At 41.7% G+C, this 24286-nt stretch overlaps 1 protein-coding gene across 1 annotated transcript in view; it reads left to right on the plus strand.

Annotated features, from left to right (window-relative positions):
* Nucleotides 1-24286, plus strand: part of LOC117522995 (collagen alpha-1(XIII) chain-like) — a 407773-nt gene that overhangs the window by 331043 nt on the left and 52444 nt on the right. Inside the window, exons 11-12 of the mRNA XM_034184413.1 lie at nt 16256-16282; nt 16373-16399. Coding sequence (XP_034040304.1) covers nt 16256-16282; nt 16373-16399 — 54 coding nt within the window. The remainder of the gene's footprint in view (nt 1-16255; nt 16283-16372; nt 16400-24286) is intronic.

A 24286-nucleotide genomic window follows, 5' to 3' on the forward strand; every position in this document is an offset into this window, starting at 1 on the left:
GGTTGAATGGCGTGGTCTGCAATCGAGGGAATCAGCCATGTTTCGGTGAAGCAGAAAACATTGCAGTCCTGAATGTCCCTCTGGAATTTAATTCTGGCCCTGAGTTTGTCAAGCTTATTTTCCAAAGACTGGACATTGGCAAGAAAAATGCTAGGCAAAGGTGAGTTGTACACTCTGCACCTCAGTTTATTCTGAACACCAGCTCGTTTCCCTCTGGGCTTCAGCTTGCGGCTCCTGGGTCTATTATTGTTGTTCTTAGCACCACGAAGAATATCGGCGGGCCAGGTAGAATCCATGTTTAAGTCGTAAGGAGCACAGTTCAAGTCCTGTGTTCTGATAATGAGAAGAGCCTGTCTGTCATATGTAATATGACAAGTAGCAGGAGTACCGAATAAGTTAAAAACCACGCTAAAAATAAGAAAATAAACAAAAACGTCAGAAGCAGGTACGACGGCAGCCATCCTCACCGGCGCCATCTTGTTTGGCATGTATTCATCTTGTTTGGCATGTATTGTATCACCATTTGCAAGTTTCCACTCTAAATAGTCTCTTATCCGCTGCAATGTATATGAGATGTAAGATGCTACTCTTCAGTGTTTCTCAGTTGCCCTCAAAAGTATTGGAACACTTGGTATTTCACACATAATTTGTTTATTCCATTTCAAATGTGTTTTTTTTTCTAAAATTATCTTTCTTGACTCAAAGTAAAAGCAAATCTCTACAACTTGATATAAATTAATTAAAAATATAAAATCCAGCTTCCTGATGAAGTGGTGTAGAGGAGGATTTTCTTAAAAAGAAGACCTGAAAGTTCAGCTACAATTTGACAGAAAGTACATTTGAGATAAAAGCCTAGATTTGATGTTTTGGTGAAAGAAACTTTTGTATTTCTTAATAATTGACTAAATAAAGTCCAAGACATATTCACTGACTTGGAAATGTTCATGTTTCCATCCCCTGACTTCTCTGAAGAAAACTGACAATAAAACTGATTATTATTTACAGGTTTTATCAAGTGTTAGAGATTTGCTTTCAGTTTGAGTTTGAGGAAGATAATTTTAGAAATTTTAGTTCTTTATTTTTTTGTATTTCTTGTATTTAAAATGGCATAAACAAATTAAAATGTGTGAAATTCCAAGTGTTCCAATACTTTTGGAGGGCACAGTATCCTAACCTTATGATGAGCGCAAAATGAGTGTGGTGTTATTACTGTTATAGTCATATCATATATCAAATTGATATGAAAATTCAGTAAGGTATATCTTCTATTATACATTCCAAATCTAAGGTGGAACTCTACTAGTGTTTACTAAGGTACACCTAAATATCTTTAAAGAAAAAAGAGAGAGAGTAGAGCCACTTAGGTGCCTGGTCTTGAGAACCAGGGATGTTAGGTTGAAAAGCTTTTTTATCCCATGGGAACTCTCCCTACCCACCTAAGTGGCTCAAGAATATGGACAATATTGAGATACGATAATTTGGCCATATTGTACAACCCCTGGCAAAAATTATGGAATCACCGGCCTCGGAGGATGTTCATTCAGTTGTTTAATTTTGTAGAAAAAAAGCAGATCACAGACATGACACAAAACTAAAGTCATTTCAAATGGCAACTTTCTGGCTTTAAGAAACACTATAAGAACACTATAAGAAATCAAGAAAAAAATTGTGGCAGTCAGTAACGCTTACTTTTTTAGACCAAGCAGAGGGAAAAAAATATGAACTCACTCAATTCTGAGGAATAAGTTATGGAATCACCCTGTAAATTTTCATCCCCAAAACTAACACCTGCATCAAATCAGATCTGCTCGTTAGTCTGCATCTAAAAAGGAGTGATCACACCTTGGAGAGCTGTTGCACCAAGTGGACTGACATGAATCATGGCTCCAACACGAGAGATATCAATTGAAACAAAGGAGAGGATTATCAAACTCTTAAAAGAGGGTAAATCATCACGCAATGTTGCAAAAGATGTTGGTTGTTCACAGTCAGCTGTAGCTAAACTCTGGACCAAATACAAACAACATAGGAAGGTTGTTAAAGGCAAACATACTGGTAGACCAAGGAAGACATCAAAGCGTCAAGACAGAAAACTTAAAGCAATATGTCTCAAAAATCGAATATGCACAACAAAACAAATGAGGAATGAATGGGAGGAGACTGGAGGCAACGTCTGTGACTGAACTGTAAGAAACCGCCTAAAGGAAATGGGATTTACATACAGAAAAGCTAAACGAAAGCCATCATTAACACCTAAACAGAAAAAACAAGGTTACAATGGGCTAAGGAAAAGCAATCGTGGACTGTGGATGACTGGATGAAAGTCATATTCAGTGATGAATCTCGAATCTGCATTGGGCAAGGTGATGATGCTGGAACTTTTGTTTGGTGCCGTTCCAATGAGATTTATAAAGATGACTGCCTGAAGAGAATATGTAAATTTCCACAGTCATTGATGATATGGGACTGCATGTCAGGTAAAGGCACTGGGGAGATGGCTGTCATTACATCATCAATAAATGCACAAGTTTATGTTGATATTTTGGACACTTTTCTTATCCCATCAATTGAAAGGATGTTTGGGGATGATGAAATAATTTTTCAAGATGATAATGCATCTTGCCATAGAGCAAAAACTGTGAAAACATTCCTTGCAAAAAGACACATAGGGTCAATGTCATGGCCTGCAAATAGTCCGGATCTTAATCCAATTGAAAATCTTTGGTGGAAGTTGAAGAAAATGGTCCATGACAAGGCTCCAACCTGCAAAGCTGATCTGGCAACAGCAATCAGAGAAAGTTGGAGCCAGATTGATGAAGAGTACTGTTTGTCACTCATTAAGAGCCCCTCCAGAAGCTGGAAGGTTTTTGCCATACTAATGCTCCCCTGAAGCATTTACTGAAAATAAGTCTGAAGAACCTAAATGACATGGTGAGATGCTGACAAGCTTCGCTCGTTCATGTCCGCGACATATGCATATTAGAATGTTACATTTTTTTGGCTCAGACTTAAAACAGGAAAAACATCTCAACTAGCATGTACCATGTTTCAGTTATTGATATGCAAGCCTGATACAGATGAATATGACACCATGTTAAATCAAAGAACTCCTGAAATGCATTGGTATGTGCAACTAATGGGAAGACAATCATTGAAATGCTAATTAGTTCAAACAGGTAATAAATCTCAGAATATCTGATATTTATAAGCAAAACTTGGTGTGTAGAGATTGAAAACAAATCCATGTACAAATTACAGACTGTCCACAAAAGAATTAGTCCCATAGATATACTATGATAGAATAAGATAGAATTACACACATCTAAATTTCATTGCAGGAGCAACAGACTGCCTATTAAAATAGGTCGTTATCTGAATATTCAGAGAAATAAAAGATTATGCACCCCATGCAACTTGGGAAATACACAAAAAATGCAGGATCCATATTATATAAAGTAAGTCCCTTGTTGTCACTTGGAGTCACCACAGCAGACCTGCATTTTGATTTGGCACATGTTTTACACCCAGTGCCCTTCTTGTTAAAACTCCACATTACATGGAGAAATGAGGCAGAGGTGGAGTTTGAACGGGGAATTGACTGCACTGAAATCAAGCACTTGGCCACCACCCCACCCCACCCAGATTATATATTCTACTGTTATTAATATGGCTAGCTTCGTCGAATGCCCAGGTACACGACATCAAAACCTATTTAAAATTTCAGATTGATGTTTGGTTATCTAGACATGCATGCTGTTATGTAGGTTTAGTTGAATGCACATGCATATACAACCCTAATTCCAATAAAGTTGGGACGTTGTGTGAAATGTATTAAAAACAGAATGCAAAGATTTCCAAATCCTCCTCAATCTATATTCAATTGAATACACCACAAAGACAAGATATTTAATCTTCACACTGACAGTCTTTTGTTTTTGTGCAAATATTTGCTCATTTTGAAATGGATGCCAGAACACGTTTCAAAAAAGTTGGGACGGGGCAACAAAAGACTGAGAAAGTTGATGAATGCTCAAAGAACACCTGTTTGGAACATTCCACAGGTGAACAGGTTAATTGGAAATAAGTGAGTGTCATGACTGGGTATAAAAGGAGCATCCCCAAAAGGCTCAGCCATATATAAGTGAAGATGGGGCGAGAATCACCACTTTGTGAACAACTGCATGAAACAAAGTCCAACAGTTTTAAGAACAATGTTTCTCATTGTTCAATTGCAAGGAATTTAGGGATCCCATCATCTACAGTCCATAATATAATCAGAAGATTCAGAGAATCTGGAGAACTTTCTACACGTAAGCGGCAAGGCTGAAAACCAACATTGAATGCTGGTGACCTTCAATCCCTCAGTCGGCACTGTATTAAAAACCGACATCATTGTGTAAAGGATTTTACCGTGTGGGCTCAGGAACACTTCAGAAAACCATTGTCAGTTAACACAGTTCGTCTACAAGTGCAAGTTAAAACTCTACCATGCAAAGCAAAAGCCATACATCAACAACATCCAGAAACGCTGCTGCCTTCTCTGGGCCCGAGCTCATTTGAAATGGACAGACGCAAAGTGGAAAAGTGTGCTGTAGTCTGATGAGTTGACATTTGAAAATGTTTTTGGAAATAATAGACGTCGTGTCCTCTGGACAAAAGAGGAAAAAGACCATCCAGATTGTTAACAGTGCAAAGTTCAAACGCCAGCATCTGTGATGGTATGGGGGTGTGTAAGTTGCCCATGGCATGGGCAACTTACACATCTGTGATGACACCATCAATGCTGAAAGGTACATCCAGGATTTGGAGCAACACATGCTGCCATCCAAGCAACGTCTTTTTCAGGGACGTCCCTGCTTATTCCAGCAAGGCAGTGCCAAGCCACATTCTGCACGTGTTACAACAGTGTGGCTCCATAGTAAGAGTGCGGGTACTAGACTGGCCTGTCTGCAGTCCAGACCTGTTGTTGGGGAAAGTCTAATGCACGGACCCACAACAGGCGGCGTAAATGAACGGTCAATAGATAAGCCAATAAATACAATTTATTGCAGCAAATGTGCACAACAGGTCAGATACTGCTTTTAGTCAGTCAATCACAAAATACAACAGGTGACGTGTGGGCAGGCCCGAGGGTAGGAGATGCCTATCCAGAGAAGAGCCGGGACCCACAAGGTTCCACCGCCAACGGAGACCTGCAGTACGCCGAAGCCGCCAAGTCCTGAGTCCCCAGGTGGCCTCTGCTTCCAGCTGTCAGATCCGGTACTGCTGGCAGGAACAAAAACAGGTTAATGGTGGGTGTGTGGACACCCAGTAAGCAGTCAGCAAAAGATAACAGTTCCTTCCTGAGGGAAAATCCACCACTCCCAGAAACAGGAACGCTGAGAACGTGCAGTACCAATAGTATACTTAATGTTCAGGAAAGTGAGGAGTGGGAAACGCCAACTCCCTCCAACTTCCGCAAACTCAGTAGCAAGTAATGCGCGAATGGCACAAAAACGGCTGAGAAAGGTTACCTGCGTGGTAAGCTGATATCTCGGCAGAGATGTGGTGTCTCCTCCAGGCTTTTATGGTGATGATGATGTTGATTGCTGACAGCTGTCGGGCGGCCCACATAACACCTGTCATCCATTGAATATGTGCGGTGCACTATGAATCGCAAAATACAACAATGGAGACACCGGACTGTTGAACTATGAAGGGTCAAAGTGATCAAAATTAATTGAAATATTGAATGTGGTAAATATGAACGCAGTAAAACATAGATTGTGGTAAAAATGAAAGCAGTAAAACAATTAATGTGGTTAAAAGTGAAAGCAGTAAATATTGAATGTGGTTAAAAAAATCAAAAGGGTAAAACTGGACTTGATAAAAATGGAAGGTGTGAAGTACTAAACAATGAGTGACGTAAAAATATCTGATTAATATTGCCCCTTTGAAAATTAGAATCGTTAAATTTGGATGCCATTAAAATCACATTATGGTAAATATTCATCTTATAAATATTATGTCTTAAAAATATAACATTGGCTAATTTAATTCACTACCTTGATTTTAGTACCGCTACTTTACCCACTTCAATTGTATCATTTGCTGTACTCGATTTAATGTTGAATGTTTTCATTCACTGCCTCAATTTTAGCAGGTCTACTTTACACACTTCAGTTTTATCATTCACCTCGTCAAATGTGCAATTTTGCTCACTTCCGCTGGATCGGAATACGGCAGTAGCCACTGTTGCGACAGTGGAAATTTGTAGTCCAGAGCCACTGCGCATGTCACTGACCGCGTGGTGGCGCCATTGGGAGTTGCAGGCGAAGAACGCCCAAATCTAAAAGCGCTTTTCTACTCCACAAAAGTAGCACTACTCGGCTCGACTCTACTTTTTTTTTTGCTTTTCTATTAGGGTTAGTACCTGGTACCGAGCGCTTTTTTTAGTACCTGCTCAGGAGCGGTTCCAAGCGAGCCGAGCCGATACTAAAATGTGACGTTAACAGGCTGCAGGCCACTGATTGGTCAGAGAATGTCGTCACTGGACGAGTCATGAGCATGCCATCCGAGAAGAAAATCAAACCCGCCATTTTGAAATAGTCACAGTGGCGTTACAGAAACCAGGGTTTTTCTTTCGTTTCACGGCAAGTTTTTTTTCTTTTTTTTTTTTTACTCGCACTGGTCCGTGGATGAGTTGCGGACGTTTGTGTTTGGTGGCGGAGGAGAGAATACAGTGAGGTGGATGAAACGACCCGAAATGAGAAAATCTCCCAGTCTTTGGCAGCACCCGGCTCACCGGACATTACCGCAACGCAGAGAACAGCGAAAAAAGCTTAAAAGTGATTACAGGACCACAACAACCAGAGTAGGTCAGACTGTAAGGGCTGGAAACGGTTCGACAGAAGGAACGCTGTTTACGGACACCAACCGATGAGCACCCGGAGGCAGGATGACCGCGACTCGCCCACAGCTTTGTTGGAAGCGACGGATGGTAAGTGTTTTTGTGACTTTGTCTGTAGTCTGCTTGAAAGCACCATTTAACGTTACTTATCCCATTGGTGGGAAGAACACTTTAACAAAGATTTTGAGTCTAAACTTGTGTTAAAGTAACGTCGTTGTCTCATGTATGCAGACACTGTGAGCTAGCTGACTGCTAACTAGCGAGCTAGCTAACTCTGTGCTCCGCTTTAAAGTATTAACTTCTGACAGAAAAACACCTAAAGTCAGCATGACAACAAACATTTACATCTAATTTAGTGCCATTACTGTATTTTTTTTTTTTTAACATGTCGTGATTTTGTGTTTTTGTTGACGAATCCAGTTCCATAAGCGAGGAGGGTTCGACCATCAACGTCCAGCATCACACAGCAACGTGTCATCACTGGGAAGAATAATGTCTCACATCACGTAGCTTTTAGCTCCAAAATGTATTTCCCAATTATGGTGTGTGTATGTATATGTATGTGTGTGTGTGTGTGTGTGCGCATATATATATATATATATATATATATATATATATATATATATATATATATATATATATATATATATATATATATATATATATATATATATATATATATATATATATGTACACACACAGGGTGACATCCCCCCCAAAAAGAAAAGAAAGCCATAAAAATATTGTAAAAAAAAATGGGTCCAGCAAATTTTGCTGGACATTCCCCAAAATTTCAGTTATCTTAGTTGCTTTTCATAAAAGTCAGGTTCTTTCAAATTATGCTCCAAATGGTCTGATTTGTTGGAGCAAAATTTTGAAAAAAAACATAACTTTTATGCAAAGTGACCAAGATAACTGAAAGTCTGGAGAATGATCATATAGAAACTGAAAGGTTTTTTTTTTTTATTACAATTTTTGTTTTTTGAGAGGGCGGGTCACTCTGTATGTATGTATGTGTGTGTGTATGTGTATATATATATATAATTTTTTAAAACTTGCTTTTGTTAATCACTTCCCATTTCTTCCTTCATTATTGTCCAGGCAAGAGTAAAAGGAGCCTGTTTCAGCGGGGGAGAATCTGTCCATCCAGCGATGTTGAGGTTGAAGCTGAACTGGGTTCAGTGTGATCAACACATCCGACTGATCCTCGAAGAAGCAACGGAGGTGGAAGCTGCGTTTAATCGGGCAATCCTTGACGTGCTGGGCGAGCTTATCCACGCGATGCATGACCGGGGCGTGTGTCCTGCGCTCCCACTCCAGGACTATAGACACATGGAACTTTTGTATAGTTTGTGTTGCACAGATTTATGTATTTATTTTTTTTTGTATTTGCTCTTCTTTTAGTTGCAGTAAACATTTTGACTTATGTGATTGTATCATAATTTGTCATTTCTGGCTGAGTCAACAGTAAAAAACATTGACGTTTTGGTGGTTCATTTTTAAGAATTTTAATTTGGGATTTGCTACTCCAGAAGACACTGCACGTTACACCTGGCTAAATCTTTACAAAGATGCTGGAATAATCATGTCTAAACTGAGATTTTAGCAAATGGTATTCAATGTGAAAAGGTTTAGTCACTTCAGTGATAGCACTATTACATCAAGGAATTCTGGCTATACGAGGTTTAAGGTTTGATGTGATGTAACATTTTACCACAAACTATTGTACTGTGGTGTATTAATTCTGCTGGTTGAATTATACCAAACCAGAAGTAATTTATTCAGATATTTTGAACAACCAGTTTTACTGTCTGTTTAGTTCAATTTACATTTATGACCCCATTAAATGTAAAACTTATGTACTGGATTTTGCTTAAACAGCTTTTCAAACTGTTAGCATTTAATTTAAATCAGTAAACCTTGGTAACTTTTACAAATCAAATTGATGTTACACAAAAGTGGAGACATTTAAGCAAAAAGTACAAAAGTTTATTCAAAATTCACAGTGAAACATAACCGGTGTATGACGTGTAGGCAAATGATGACAAAGGTGTTCCATTCTGTGACATGAACTTTTGCAGCGATGACTCTGAGAAAACCATCTGAAACACACACATACAGCAAACATATTTTAATTAGTGCTGTCAGGTTATTAAAAAATAATGTAATTGATTACAGGGTTTGTGATTAGTTAATCTAAATGAATCATTTAATTGCAGGTATATTTAAAAAATCTGTGTGTGTTTGGGGCATTTAATAATCTGGTAAACAGGGTGTGGGTTATTTCTGTTACACATCAAGCAGGTATTAAGCTGTAAATTGATCTTAAATTGGGAGGACTGTCTAACTGTAATTTGGATTGTTTAAATGCAGACAAATTTCTTTGTATTTATGTGTACAATGACAATGAAAGGCTGTATTATAAAGAATGCCTATAAAAACAGAATTGTGGGAGTTTGGAGGCTGATTCTTTCTGCACAATATGACGCCTTTAATAATTATCTTATGAGATTTCATACTTAAATTTGTCCATTGAACATTAAAATCTGGATGAAAAACAAATCAAACGTTTTTAATGCGTTTTAACCTGTTCGAGTTCAGTGACGACGTTAATTAACTGTCATTAAAACCAAATTAACATTTTGTGCATGAACGTCAGTAAATGCACAAACTCCCACATTTGATTTTTAACAATAGTTATCAAAGCAAGTTACTTCAGTATAAAAAGTATTGACATCTAACACATTTTTTGCTCTCAGAAATGAGTCTTTATTTACAGACCAAGTCACTGTAGTCAAAACAAAATGGAGCAAAGTGTGACTGAAGGTGTGATAGGTGCTGGAATTAATTAATCTAAATTAACACTTTATTTTGACAACCACAATTTTAATACTTAATAGCGACAGCCTGCAGTTATTACTTATTTATGAGCTAACGATGTTTTACCGTCATGCTTTCTCTCTTCATCGGTAGCAGCTCGTATCTTCTCGTCTTCATATTGTATGAATTCCCAAAGTCTTCTGTACTTTTCAAGCGTGTTTCGTCTCGCCACCAGCAACTTTCTCTTAAAAACTCACAGAGCAGCAAACACACGGAGTGCGCCATTGTTTATGTTTGTGTCGCGTATAAAACAACATCACTGCAGTTTGCTCTGCTGACCCCGCCCACATTGAGGAGGTAGTGGAAAAGTTGTGTAGTGGAAAAGGACGCGCCCTGGAACCAAACCGAGTACAGTCCAGCCGAGTAGTGCTACTTTTGTGGAGTAGAAAACCACTTTTAGATTTGGGCGCTCTTTGCCTGCAACTCCCAATGGCGCCACCCCGCGGTCAGTGACATGCGCAGTGGCTCTGGACTACAAATTTCCGCTGTCGCAACAGTGCTGCTGTATTCCAATCCAGCAGAAGTGAGCAAAATTGCACATTTGACGCGGTGAATGATAAAACTGAAGTGTGTAAAGTAGACCTGCTAAAATTGAGGCAGTAAATGAAAACATTCAACATTAAATCGAGTACCGCAAATGATACAATTGAAGTGGGTAAAGTAGTAAAGTAAAGTAGTGAATTAAATTAAATTAGCCAATGTTATATTTTTAAGACATAATATTTATAAGATTAATATTTACCATAATGTGATTTTAATGGCATCCATCATGATTCTAATTTTCAAAGGGGCAATATTAATCAGATGTTGTTTTTTACGTCACTCATTTTCATGTTTAGTAGTTCACACCTTCCATTTTTATCAAGTCCAGTTTTACCCTTTCACATTCAATATTTACTTTCACTTTTAACCACATTAATTGTTTTTACCACACTCTATGTTTTACTGCGTTCATATTTACCACATTCAATATTTCAATTAATTTTGAACGCTTTGACCCTTCATATTGAACAATTGAAGTCATACATCAAGTAAGAATGGGAAACAATTCCACCTTCAACAATTAGTGTCCTCAGTTCCCAAAGGCTTATTGGGTTTTGTTAGAAGGAAAGGTGATAAAGGTAAACATACCACTGTCCCAGCTTTTTTGAAACGTGTTGCAGGCACCCACTTCATAGCCAAACACAGCATCAATACAGGAGTAAAAAGAAGAAAAACATTTTGTCAACACAGAAGCCATCAGTCACTCAAAGCATCCACGCCTCTAATGTGTCAGAATAAATGTGCTTTGTTGCACAGTGGACATGAGAATTCACATGATGATGTCTGAAAGACAAAAAAATACAGTACATATTTAAATTATATCACTGGCTTTAATATCACATGTATTTTGATTTAAGATTTTTACATTTTTCAACTTGCTTCTTTTTTCAAGCAGTTAATTCTCTGATGACTAGAATATGGTCATTGCATTTGTTTATTTTTTTATGTTTTGTGTTATACATTCTAACCAACGGGTATTTCTATTAGTCTACAAAGATCGGAACAGTTGATGTCACCCACAGTTTCCCTTCTAAATTATTAGGAAGAAGTTAATTCTACACTCATTGGATGAACTCAATTCAATTATGAGCAGGATTTCCATTTAATAAATATATGTATCCACAACTTAAATAAAGCACATCAATGCAAGAAAACATAATTTAATTAAGTTGGGAATCCAATCCAGTGAGTCAGTTTTTTTAGTGTACTTAAGGTCTGAGGCCTCTTGGTGCCATTGTTTATCACCAGATTCCATAGCGTTAAGCAGATGAGAGTCCATGACTCATCCTGGTTGGCATGCCAGTTTGACACAGGTTGGTTTCCTAGGTAAGGTTGGTGCCCATTTGCAGCTGTGTGAGCTGAGACAAAATAAGTTATGTGTCGTGTCCAAGGACACAGACAGGAACGGGATGCGAACTCCACTCTGAATATTGGCAGGCAAGCTCTGTATGTACAGCCATATAAAGGCATAAAAATCAACAAAGCACAAGGAGAAGACAACATTCCCTTTGAGGAGGTCCCTTTCTCCAATGCCAACTGCAACAATTCATCATCCAAATCTGGACTCAAGAAAAAATACCAACAGACCCGAAAGACTCAGTGATAGTCATCATCTCCAAGTGGAAAGGAGAAAAGTCTGACTGTGGACACCATCACAGAATCACCTTAGTATCTACCAAAGGAAAGATTCTTGCATGGATTGCCAATAAACGTGTTAGAAAACTTCCTGAAACCCACAGTAGCTTCCGACAATTAAGGGGGACAACAGATGTGGTCTTCAGTGTCTGCCAATTGCAGGAAAAGTGTTGAGAGCAAGACAAACCATTATACCTTGCCTTTATTTACTTGACAAAGGTGCTCAACAGTGTGCCACACCCGTTTCTGTGGACTAACCTGAGCAAAAAAAGGCTGTCCAGAGAAATTCATCAAGATCCTGAGGCTTCACCACGATGACATGTCCGCCACAGTTCTGGTTCATATCACAAAAGCTGAAGTCTGAAGGTTCAAGCAGGGCTGTTTCATTGCCACAGCCTCCAACCACAGCCAACTGAGAGCCAAGAAGAAAATCACCACCACTTTGTTCCTGGACTTCCAGTATGCCTACGACAACAGTGTGTCATTGTTTAGGAAAAAAGGTTGTCAGAAAGTCCTTGAAACCTTTGATGAAACTTACACCAAGCTTGGCCTTCACATCCAACTGAAGAAGACACAAGTCCTGTATCAGCATCTACCCAATATTGTCAATCCAGAGTTTCTTGCTGTGAAACTTTGTGAAACTTTCCAGGTCCTGGAAAACGTGACCCAGTTTCCATACTTGGAAAGGATGACATATATGACTATATATCATCAAATGCTGGCATCCATGATGAGATCCAACAATGACTGAAGTGTGCAGGAACTGCTTTCAGCTGGCTTCACACCCATGTTTTCAACAACAGAGACATCTGACATGAGATGAATCCTGTTGTTGTGCCAACCCCGCTGCAAAGATCCAAGACCTGGACCACCTCCCATCACCACCTAAAGACCCACAACACATTCCATGAACATTGTCTGAGGAGTATCCTCTGCATCAGGTGGGAAGACTGCTGTAATCAGCATCCGGGCTGAAGGCAAGCTCTAAAGCACAGAGTGTGGAGTTATGAAGAACTACCTTCGGTGGCTGTGTCACATCGTTAGGATGGATGACTTCCCGAGCAGATCTTCTGATCTCAAAAAAAAAAAAATGTCATTAAAATAAATTTTAAATTGGTATTTAGTTAGAAATTATTATATGAGCGAAGCGTCACGCAGCGGCGCGAAGCTCACCCATGGTACAGAGCGTCCTAAACAGGAAGTGCCAAAATTTAAGTCCACAGTAAAACAGGAAATGTTCAAATGTCAAACACTTCCTGGATTGACAGATGAGATCCCATGGAATCTCGCGGGAACTCAGTGGCACACTCAAACAGGAAGTGCCGAATTCTCAGTCACAGTCAAACAGGAAACGTTGAACACTTCCTGGCATGGGTGGAGCTACAGTGGAGGCCTAGGTTTCACTGGACTCCCCTGAAATCTGATTGGACACAGATGATTGACATGTCACGGCACCACACATCTGGTTGAAAGACCTGCATTTTCAAATCATTGAGTCACATTGACACTGCTCGGTTCCTCCTGTCCAATAGTTAGTGCTGTGTACCACAAAAAGTTCTAATCCACCTTAGTAGAAGAAGAAAAATGTTTGCTTCAGATTTGAACTGAACACTTCGTTTGGACCATGGACTTCTAATCACACCAAACTTATATTGGTGAGTAAACGACCGTATTTTATGCCAAAAATGAGGTCCAGGTTGTTAAAAGCAGCATTTCTCCTTTAATTCGGGTTGCCTTATATACACGTTTAAGTTAACAGACAGCAGCTGGTTCTGTTGGCTTATTAGTGCAGCAGATAATGGAAAAAAATCCTTCAAATGGTGATACAAGCATCAAATTCAGCACAAATACAGCTGGAGCAAAATTAATGGAGCAACTTTAACTTTTGACCCCTGTACAGACTGAAACTGAACTTTGTCACCATTCTTATCATTTATCATTCTTATCACTTATCATGTTTCCATCCCCTGACTTGTCAAAAGAAAACTGGCAACAAAACTGATTATTATTTACAAGTTTTAGAGATTTGCTTTCAGTTTGAGTTTGAAGAAGATAATTTTAGAAATTTTTATTCTTTATTTTTTTGTTTTTCTTGTATTTAAAATGGCATAAACAAAATAAATGTGTGAAATTCCAAGTGTTCCAATACTTTTGGAGGGCACAGTATCCTAACCTTATGATGAGTGCAAAATGAGCCCCCCCAGAAGCTGAAAGGTTTCTGCTATGCTAATGCTCTTCTGAAGCATTTACTCAAAATAAAGTCTGAAGGACCTAAATGACATGGTGAGATGCTGACTAGCTTCACTCATTCATGTCCGTGACATATGCATATTACTGAAAATATATAAATATTCATCATAATACTTAAAACTTGCTTCAATACGAGTATATTTTTGTACACGACATTTGTATTTATACTGTAGAAATAATGTAACTACTGCCATCTTGTGTCAATATCTTGTTCTCCCAACCCACCATGTTTTTTTAATGGACAATAAACTTTCTTTCATCCATCTATTCATTTATTCATTCACTCATGTGTGTCCTTGCTCGTGGTCGCTGTGCAGCCTGTGCAGGTTTCACTGTTGTGTTTCACCATTTGTCAAGTTACTGCTGTACTCTACACAGCCTACAAACAACCAACATTGTATCAAACTTTTCATCTGTAATATATTTTGAAATCCAAATGTTTCAAACTTTTACAAGGCTGTTAGAGTCAAAGTGGTAAAGAAGAAAAAGAAAGAGTCTCACACTGACCTTTAAACACTTTGAGTGAAGCTATGCTGCTACTTTGCACTTTTTCAGAGTAGATTTAGATTGATTAGCTTGGGACTCCGGTGAGGGCGGTCGCATCTCCTCCTCTCTCCTCTATCTCTGCTCCAACCTTCAAAGTCTCTACTTCACCAGGCTGTGAATTCTTCAAACTATATTGGATTAATCATGGAATTGATCAGCTGGTCTCTAAATGCTATTGACACCATTTTTTCTACAAGAAGATCAGGGCTGGGGGACCCTGCGTGCAAGGATGGAACTTCCCCTGCAGGCTATGTACTCAACGCCTGGGAGACGAGGCGGGTCGCATGCTTTTTGCCTTTCTCTTTGCAGGACGTCGAGGATTTATTCATATTTGGTTTCATAGTAGGAGGGCTGGTACTTATTGGCTTATGTGCTGCCCTGACCTACCGGCCAATTGGCAAGATGGTTGCCGCCAAAACGACTACCCCTTGCTTGTCCGTCATGATTAATGAGTTGGGCAAGGCGATGCATTCTCAGACTGCATTGACGCAAATTGGATAACATCTCGGAGCAAATGCGCGCCTTGCAGGAGAAGGTGAAGATTTCAGAGGCTGGGGAATTTTTCATAATTGGGATCTGGTTTGTTCATGTGAAGCTGGAAAAGGGTTTTTCACTGCTCACCCACAAACACGGCAGGCTTATCAGCCTCTCAAGGATAAAATGCCCATTGTTTTTCCTCCAGAAGAATTTCCACGGCCTTGGGAAGATTGGCTGCCTCCTTATCTCTCTCACTCCAGTACACAAGGACAGATAGACTGACACATGGACAAAAACTGAAGCTCCACTTTCCCTCCTACCTCCCCTCCTGCTCCCCATCTCACACACTCCATCCCGGCCACCTTTCAAGCCACCCCTTCTCCCCTCCGGGGGCTGCGTGGTTTTAGCTGCAGCAGTGTTGGATGCCCATAAAGGTCTCTTTGTAGTTCTGCATTGATGCTATTGTTTGGGGTGGGTCTAGTCTGGGCCAGACTCAGTCGATGCTCTGGATTTCATCAAGCCTACTGATGACTCCAGTAGCTTCTCTTGTGGTGTGTCTGTGGAAAGTCATAATGCTGGGATTGCTTTTGGAAACAGGTCACGTGTTGAAAGGGTCAAGCCCACTGAGCATCATGCAGGCAGTTCCATATTGTTTTTGTTTAACGAATCTGGCTGTAAGAAGTTGATCACTGTCTGATGAATGAAGTGAGGTGGGCATCTGAGGGCATGTCCACTAAAAATACATGGTGATGCCAATGGTGTCACATTGTGCAGCTCATTAATCATCTGTCAATCTGGTGTGACAGCTGGGGGCTCACTCTCATGCCTGCTGAGCAACCAAACTTTAAATTTGTTACCAGTTAGACTACAATTAGACAACCAAAGCACTCACAGACTCCAGTTTCATTCATGAGTAACTCAACATGTTTCCTCTTTGATAGACGTTTGGTCAGTCTGGTTGAACCTTTTAATTTTGTTGCAAATCAGTGTAAATCTGATTTCTGTCTGACTTCGCTGCTGTTTTTTTTTTTTCAGGGTCAGCGTGGCCCAAAAGGACTCCCGGTAAGTTTCAGTCCTGAGATCAGAAGTACCATCACACCCCTAATGTGTGCACATGCTTACACCATCCACCTGTGCTGTTTTCCCTTCAAGGGGGAACCTGGACCGAAAGGAGAGAAGGTGAGTTGCAGTTTGAAATAGATTCAGGCACTCACTGTTGTAAGCACTCAGTGAGTAATTTTACTCTACCAGCTGGCAGTGGTGTCATTGTTATTAATAATTATTATTATTAATGACCCATTCACACATAACACGATTGAGGCCAAATGGTGCATGAAGGAGGATTCAAATGGCGATCCTGAAAAATGGGCGCTACCTCGAACACCTGATAGAGCAGTCAGCACAGTCATTCGGCCACAGCCTGTGCACTCCACATTCGTGTTGCGCTCATGCTGGAAACCCAATCGAATGGCATCAAGATGAGGTTGTACTGCCATCTGACCGTGGTTGCAACAGTAGTACAGCATGTTGTATGCAGGTCAGACCATTCGGACCGCGGTCGAGGGACTGCACGAAACCATCGGAAATGTTGCACTGTGGCTGAATGTGGTGAACGAGCTAGCTTTCGCACCAGCGTCCGAATGAGGGTGAATGCACCGAATGGCTGTTAGACTCACACTCTGCCAGAATTGTGGTGCCACTGGTCAACTTCCAACAGCAGTTGCTGGGCATTTAGTAAATGTGGGGCCATTCGAACGGCCACCATGAATGTAGCGCGCAGGACAACAATTTTGAGCTGTGGTCCAGATGGCAAAAGCTCAAATGGCAGTCTGTGTGTCGTGTTCACCCCTGAGCAACACAAATGATGTGCAAGTATGTCGCCCCCCCCCCCCCAGCAACATGAATGGCGTGCGAGTGTGCCCGCCCCCCCCACCACACACACACCATGACCCACATTGCCGTGGTGCGGCTGAGGTGTCAGCGTGCCATCTGACCGGACAGCCACATCACGTGACACGTGATCGCTGATGATCATGGCTCAGGCATGCCCACCAAGGCGATCAGATGATGCAGCCTATGCGGGTGGCCTTCACATGATTACACACATGTTCACCAAGCCGACCATAATGTGGCACCTGACCACTGTGTCATCACTACTCAAAGCTGGAAAACACATATCGTGCCATGAAGATCACCTGTCAACACGCCACCATCATGCACATGTGTCAGCAGGCTCTCATGACATGGTGAAATGTAAACACAGTTTACCGGCCCACTGCACCTCACGTGATATGTGATCGCAACATCCACACAGCTGATCCGTCATGTGACAGCCTTTCTAACAGACCAGTGTGGGCAAGTCATTTGCCCCACATCCTGGAGCCATGAGCTCATTCATGTGAGCATTTTGCTGCTCTGAACACAGGGGTTTGTCCCCGTAGAGGTGGTCATCATGTGGCACCTGACTGCTGTGTCATCGCTACTCACAGCTGGAGAACACGTAATGTGCCATGAAGAACATCACCTCTCAGCATGCCACCGCAACATTGTGAAAAATAAAAATACATATCACCTTTGGTTCAGCTTCAGTTCACACCACAGACACCATCAGCCATGCTGCCCTGTTTGAAAATATCCATCTGATCATGTGATTGTAGTCATTGTAGCAGGAGGGCGACGATAAATTCAACCAGAATCCAGACTCTCATTGGAAGCTATAGGCAGCATTTAGAGGCTGTTATTTCTGCAAAAAGAGGATCTACTAAATACTGATGTTTTTTTTTTTTCTTTTGGGGTGGCCAAATTTTTTCACCTTCCTTTGTTTAAAGAATTATTGCACACTTTCTGTAAATCCTCTAAACTTCATTTCACTTCTCAAATATTACTGTGTTTGTCTGCTATATGATATATTTAACTGAAATTGCTGATCCAAACAACCATTGATTTATAAAGAAAAATCATGGAAATCATCAGGGGTACCCAAACTTTTACGTACAACTGTATGTACATTTGTACATTTAATTGCTTCCGTTGCCGTGTGTGTGCAATGTGGTATCACACCTCTCATGTGGTTGCACTGTGTTTGTGCACATGCACACAAGAGTGCATGAAACCATTACCACAAGATCATACGGCATCCGTATACGACTGTCCGACTATCTGTCCCTCCCAACAGCGGCTGGAATTTTTCAGGGTTTCAGCCTTTTTCGGACGGTTTCGGCCTCATTTGCCCAACTTCGTGTGATATGTAAAGGGGTCATAAACAAAAAATGAAATAAACTTGATCAAAAATGCTAAGACAGCACAATGCAGCCATGCCTACTTTTCAAAGTATCAGGCACATTGAGAAAATGTAACACACATTTCACTTCTGTTTTCATGAAATATATGTAAAAGAAATGAAGTATGCTTGTTTGAATTAATGGAAAACTATTTTCCAAACAAACACACAAAAATAGAATCACTGTTTACCTGGCCTTTGGTGTGATTGTTTTCAGCATAACCTCACCTGTGTGACTTGATAGTTTTTCTTTCATTGTGACATACTGCATTAAAACAGTGACCCTAAATTCACCACAAAACCTAAAATTAATTAGTTAGTTTTTTTACTGTGAAAACCAGAAATATGTTTAACGAACCATTTTTATAACTTAGAATGTAAATATAAATTGTAAATTTCAAAAATATATATAAACATGTATCATAAACAAAGTTATATACAACAATTAACATTAAAATGCTGGACAAAATGCAGTGTCTTTGGATTCAGTACCTATTAACATTCCCGGCCAAAATGCAGTGTCTTTGGATTCAATACCTATTAACATTCCCGGCCAAAATGCAGTGTCTTTGGATTCAATACCTATTAACATTCCCGGCCAAAATGCAGTGTATCTAGATTCAGCACCTATTAACACTCCCGGCCAAAATGCAGTGTATTTGGATTCAGCACCTATTAACACTCCCGGCCAAAATGCAGTGTCTTTGGATTCAGTACCTATTAACATTCCCGGCCAAAATGCAGTGTCTTTGGATTCAATACCTATTAACATTCCCGGCCAAAATGCAGTGTATTTAGATTCAGCACCTATTAACACTCCCGGCCAAAATGCAGTGTCTTTGGATTCAGTACCTATTAACATTCCTGGACAAAATGCAGTGTATTTGGATTCAGCACCTATTAATACTCCCGGCCAAAATGCAGTGTATTTGGATTCAGCACCTATTAACACTCCCGGCCAAAATGCAGTGTCTTTGGATTCAGTACCTATTAACATTCCCGGCCAAAATGCAGTGTCTTTGGATTCAGTAGCTGTTAACACTCCCGGCCAACCCTCTGCCAAAATGCAGTGTATTTGGATTCAGTAGCTATTAACCCTCCCGGCCAACACTCCCGGCCAAAATGCAGTGTATTTGGATTCAGTAGCTATTAACACTCCCGGCCAAAATGCAGTGAATTTGGATTCAGCACCTATTTACACTCCCGGCCAAAATGCAGTGTCTTTGGATTCAATACCTATTAACATTCCCGGCCAAAATGCAGTGTATTTAGATTCAGCACCTATTAACACTCCCGGCCAAAATGCAGTGTATTTGGATTCAGTAGCTGTTAACACTCCCGGCCAACCCTCTGCCAAAATGCAGTGTATTTGGATTCAGTAGCTATTAACCCTCCCGGCCAACACTCCCGGCCAAAATGCAGTGTATTTGGATTCAGTAGCTATTAACACTCCCGGCCAAAATGCAGTGTATTTGGATTCATGATCTTCCCAGCTGCTTTCACAGTGTGCTGCAGGGTCTTGCAGGCACCGTAACACACAGTGATGCTGCTGGTCAGGATGCTCTCGATGGTACCCCTGTAGGAGGAGTACATGATGGGGATCGGGGCTCTTGCTTTCCTCAGTTTCCGCAGAAAGTAGAGTAGTAGATATGTGGTGTTGATGTTCCAGGACAGGTCTTGGGAGATGTGTACACCCAGGAACTTTGTGCTGCTCACCCGCTCCACTTCAGCACCATTGATGGTTAGTGGAGTGTGCTGAGCGGGCTCTCTCCTGAAGTCCACGGCAATCTCCTTCATCTTCTTCATGTTCAGGTGGAGATTGTTGTCCGTGCACCACGTGGCCAGGCAGCTCACCTCACTCCTGTAGCTTGTCTCATCATTGTTGTTGATGAGACCCACCACAGTCGTGTCGTCTGCGAACTTGATGAAGAGGTTGGAGCTGGATATAGATGTGCAGTCGTGGGTCAGCAGAGTGAAGAGGAGGGAGCTCAGCACACATCCTTGGGGGGCTCCTGTCTTCAGCGTAATGGTGCTGGAGGTGTTGCTGCCGACCAGAAATGCCTGTGGTCTCCCCCTCAGAAAGTCCAGCAGCCAGTTGCACAGGGAGGTGTTGAGTCCCAGCTGGACTAGTTTGTGGATGAGCTGCTGGGGGATGATTGTATTGAATGCTGAGCTGAAGTCGATGAACAGCATTCTGACGTGTGAGTCCTTGGTCTCCAGGTGAGTGAGGGCTGAGTGGAGGGCAGTGGAGATAGCATCGTCAGTCGAGCGGTTGGACCGATATGCAAACTGGTAGGGGTCCAGTGCGGGGGGCAGATTTGATGTGGTTCATGACTAGCCGCTCAAAGCACTTCATAATGATGGGAGTGAGTGCGACCAGGCGGTAGTCATTGTAGCAGGAGGGAGATGACTTCTTCGGGACTGGGATGATGGTGGTGGCTTTGAGGCACGTCGGGACAACAGCTTGTCTCAGCGAGATGTTGAAGATGTCTGTGAAGACATCCATGAGCTCCTCAGCACAGTCTCCCAGGACCCAACCAGGAATATCGTCGCGGCCAGGGGCTTTGCTCACGTTGATCCTTCTGAGCGTTCGCCTCACGCTGTCCGAAGGTAGTGACAGCACCTGGACGTCAGAAGGCGGAGGGATCTTCTGTGCTGGAATGTTGTCTGCCTCAAAGCGAGCGAATAAGTTGTTCAGCTGATTCAGCAGAGAGGGGGGTTGTTGCAGGTCTGCGGGGTGGACTTATAGGCTGTGATGGTCTGAATACGCCGCCATAGATTCCTGGAGTCTCTGCTGTCCTTGAAGCGGTCAGCGATTTTCCAGGAGTACTGTCTCTTAGCCTCTCTGATTCCTTGTGACAGGTTGCCCCTGGCTGTCCTTAGGCCCACCTCATCCCCAGCTTTGAAGGCAGCGTTTCGAGCCTTCAGGAGCCTGTAGACTTCCCCCGTCAGCCAAGGTTTCTGATTGGCCCGAATGGTGATGGTTCTGGAGAGCGTGACATCATTCATGCACTTTCTCGTGTAGGCAGTGACAATCTCCATGTACTCCTGGAGGTCTGTGGTGTTGTTGTAGGTGGCTGCCTGTCTGAACATGCTCCAGTCAGTAGTGGAAAAACAGTCTTGGAGCACTTCTGATGCCCCCTCTGGCCACACCCGGATCACCTTTTTGGTTGGTTTTGTGACATTAACCAGCGGTCTGTATGCAGGCATTAGCATAACAGTGGAGTGGTCGGAGGTCCCGTGGTGGGGGAGGGAGGGAGCTTTGTAGGCTTCCTTGTGTGTGGTGTAAACATTGTCCAAGATATTGGTGCCTCTAGTGGGAAAGTTGACATGTCCATGGAGTTGTGGAAACACACTCTTGGGGTTGGCATGGTTGAAATCTCCAGCCAGGATGAGGAAGGCATCAGGGTGGGCTGTCAGCTGGTCACTGATGTGTTGGTGGAGTTCATTCAGTGCCTCACTCCTGTTGTTGTTGGAGCTGGGAGGGATGTATATAGCTGCCAGCAGAATAGCAGTATATTCCCTCGGCAGGTAGAATGGCTGGCACTTAATAATCATCAGCTCCACCAGTGGTGAGCAGTGCTTGCAAACAACAACAGCATTGCGGCAGCAGGCATCGCTGATGTAAACACAAAGTCCTCTGCCGCGGGACTTTTCCCCCTTCTACGAGCGCTCTGTCTGCCCAGTAGCATATTAGCCACGCTAGCTGGATATCGTTGAGCCATGTTTCCACAAAAACAAAGACACAGCACTCACTCACAGTCTTGGAAGATGTCCGGAGTAAACGAATATGGTCCAGTTTATTGTCCAGCGAGCGTACATTGGCCAGGGTGATGGAAGGGATAGATGGCCGATAAGGTCTGGCGGCTAACCTAGCCAGGATACCTCCGCGCTTACCCCTCTTCTGCTTCCTCAGGTTCCGTCCATGGCGCCTCCACTGTGGGCTGGATGCAGGAGTGGGAGTCGGGGATTGAACAGGCCTCTGGAGTAAACCGTCCTCACGTAACTTTTCCACGTCCACTGTAGTTAGGTCCGTGATTCTGGCCGTATTTCTGCAGAGGTCGAGCAGAAACTCCCGGGAATAAGTGCGCCTAGAGATGTGAGGGCGCGACGAGTACGATGATGAACAGACACACGCTGTTTGTAAACACAAAAAAACACGAAAACACCATTGTGTTGGGAGCGAGAGGAGCCACTGCGTGTGCATGTGCCGCCTTTTTTTTTTCAGTAGCTATTCATTCAGAATATTCACTAGCTATTAACACTCCCAGCCAAAATATTATGAATTTGGATTCATTATGTATTAACGCTACCGGCCAAAATGCAGTGTATTTGGATTCAGTACATATTAACACTCCCAGCCAAAAAAGCAGTGTGTTTGGATTCAGTACATATTAACACTCCCGGCCAAAAAACAGTGTCTTTGGATTCAGTACCTATTAACATTCCTGGCAAAAATGCAGTGTATTTGGATTCAGTACCTATTAACACTCCCAGCCAAAATGCAATGTATTTGGATTCCTTACCTATTACCAGTCCCGACCAAAATATTTTGTTTAGATTCAGTACCTATTAACACTCCCGGCCAACATGCCGTGTATTTAGATTGAGTACCTAATGAACACTCCCATCCAAAAGGCAGTGTATTTGGATTCAGTACCTATTACCTGTCCTGACCAAAATATTGTGTTTAGTTTCAGTACCTTTAACACTTGCGGCCAAAATGCCCAGTATTTGGATTCAGTACCTATTAACACTCACAGCCAAAATGCAGTCGATTTGGATTCAGTACCTATTAACACTTACAGCCAAAATGCAGTCGATTTGGATTCAGTACCTATTAACACTCCTGGCCAAAATGCAGTGTATTTGGATTCAGTATCTATTAACACTCCTGGCCAAAATATCATGAATTTGGATTCATTGCCTCTTAACACTCCCAGCCAAAATGCAGTGTGTTTGGATTCAGTATCTTTAACACTCCTGGCCAAAATGCCCAGTCTTTGGATTCAGTATCTATTAACACTCCTGGCCAAAATGCAGTATCTTTGGATTCAGTATCTGTTAACACTCCTGGCCAAAATGCAGTGTCTTTGGATTCAGTACCTATTAACTCTCCCCGCCAAAATGCACTGTATTTGGATTCAGTAGCTATTAACACTCCCAGCCAAAATATCGTGAATTTAGATGCCTTACCTATAAACACCCCCGGCCAAAATATCATGAATTTGGATTCATTACCTATTAACGCTCCCGGCCAAAATATCATGAATTTGGATTCATTGCCTATTAACACTCCCAGCCAAAATGCAGTGTGTTTGGATTCAGTACCTATTACCAGTATGTCCAAAATATTGTGTTGAGATTCAGTACCTTTAACACTTATGGCCAAAATGCAGTGTCTTTGGATTCAGTACCTATTAAGACTCCCGGCCAAAATGCAGTGTCTTTGGATTCAGTGCCTATTAACACTCCCGGCCAAAATGTCCAGTATTTGGATTCAGTACCTATTAACGATCCTGGCCAAAATGTAGTGTATTTAGATTCAGTACCTAATTAACACTCCCAGCCAAAATGCAATGTGTTTGGATTCAGTACCTATTACCAGTCCCAACCAAAATATTGTGTTTAGATTCAGTACCTTTAACACTTATGGCCAAAATGCCCAGTCTTTGGATTCAGTACCTATTAACACTCCTGGCCAAAATGCAGTATCTTTGGATTCAGTATCTGTTAACACTCCCGGCCAAAATATCATGTATTTGAATTCATTGCCTATTCACACT

The sequence above is a fragment of the Thalassophryne amazonica genome, chromosome 13 (genome assembly GCF_902500255.1).
Source record: "Thalassophryne amazonica chromosome 13, fThaAma1.1, whole genome shotgun sequence".
Classification (NCBI taxonomy): Eukaryota; Metazoa; Chordata; class Actinopteri; order Batrachoidiformes; family Batrachoididae; genus Thalassophryne; species Thalassophryne amazonica.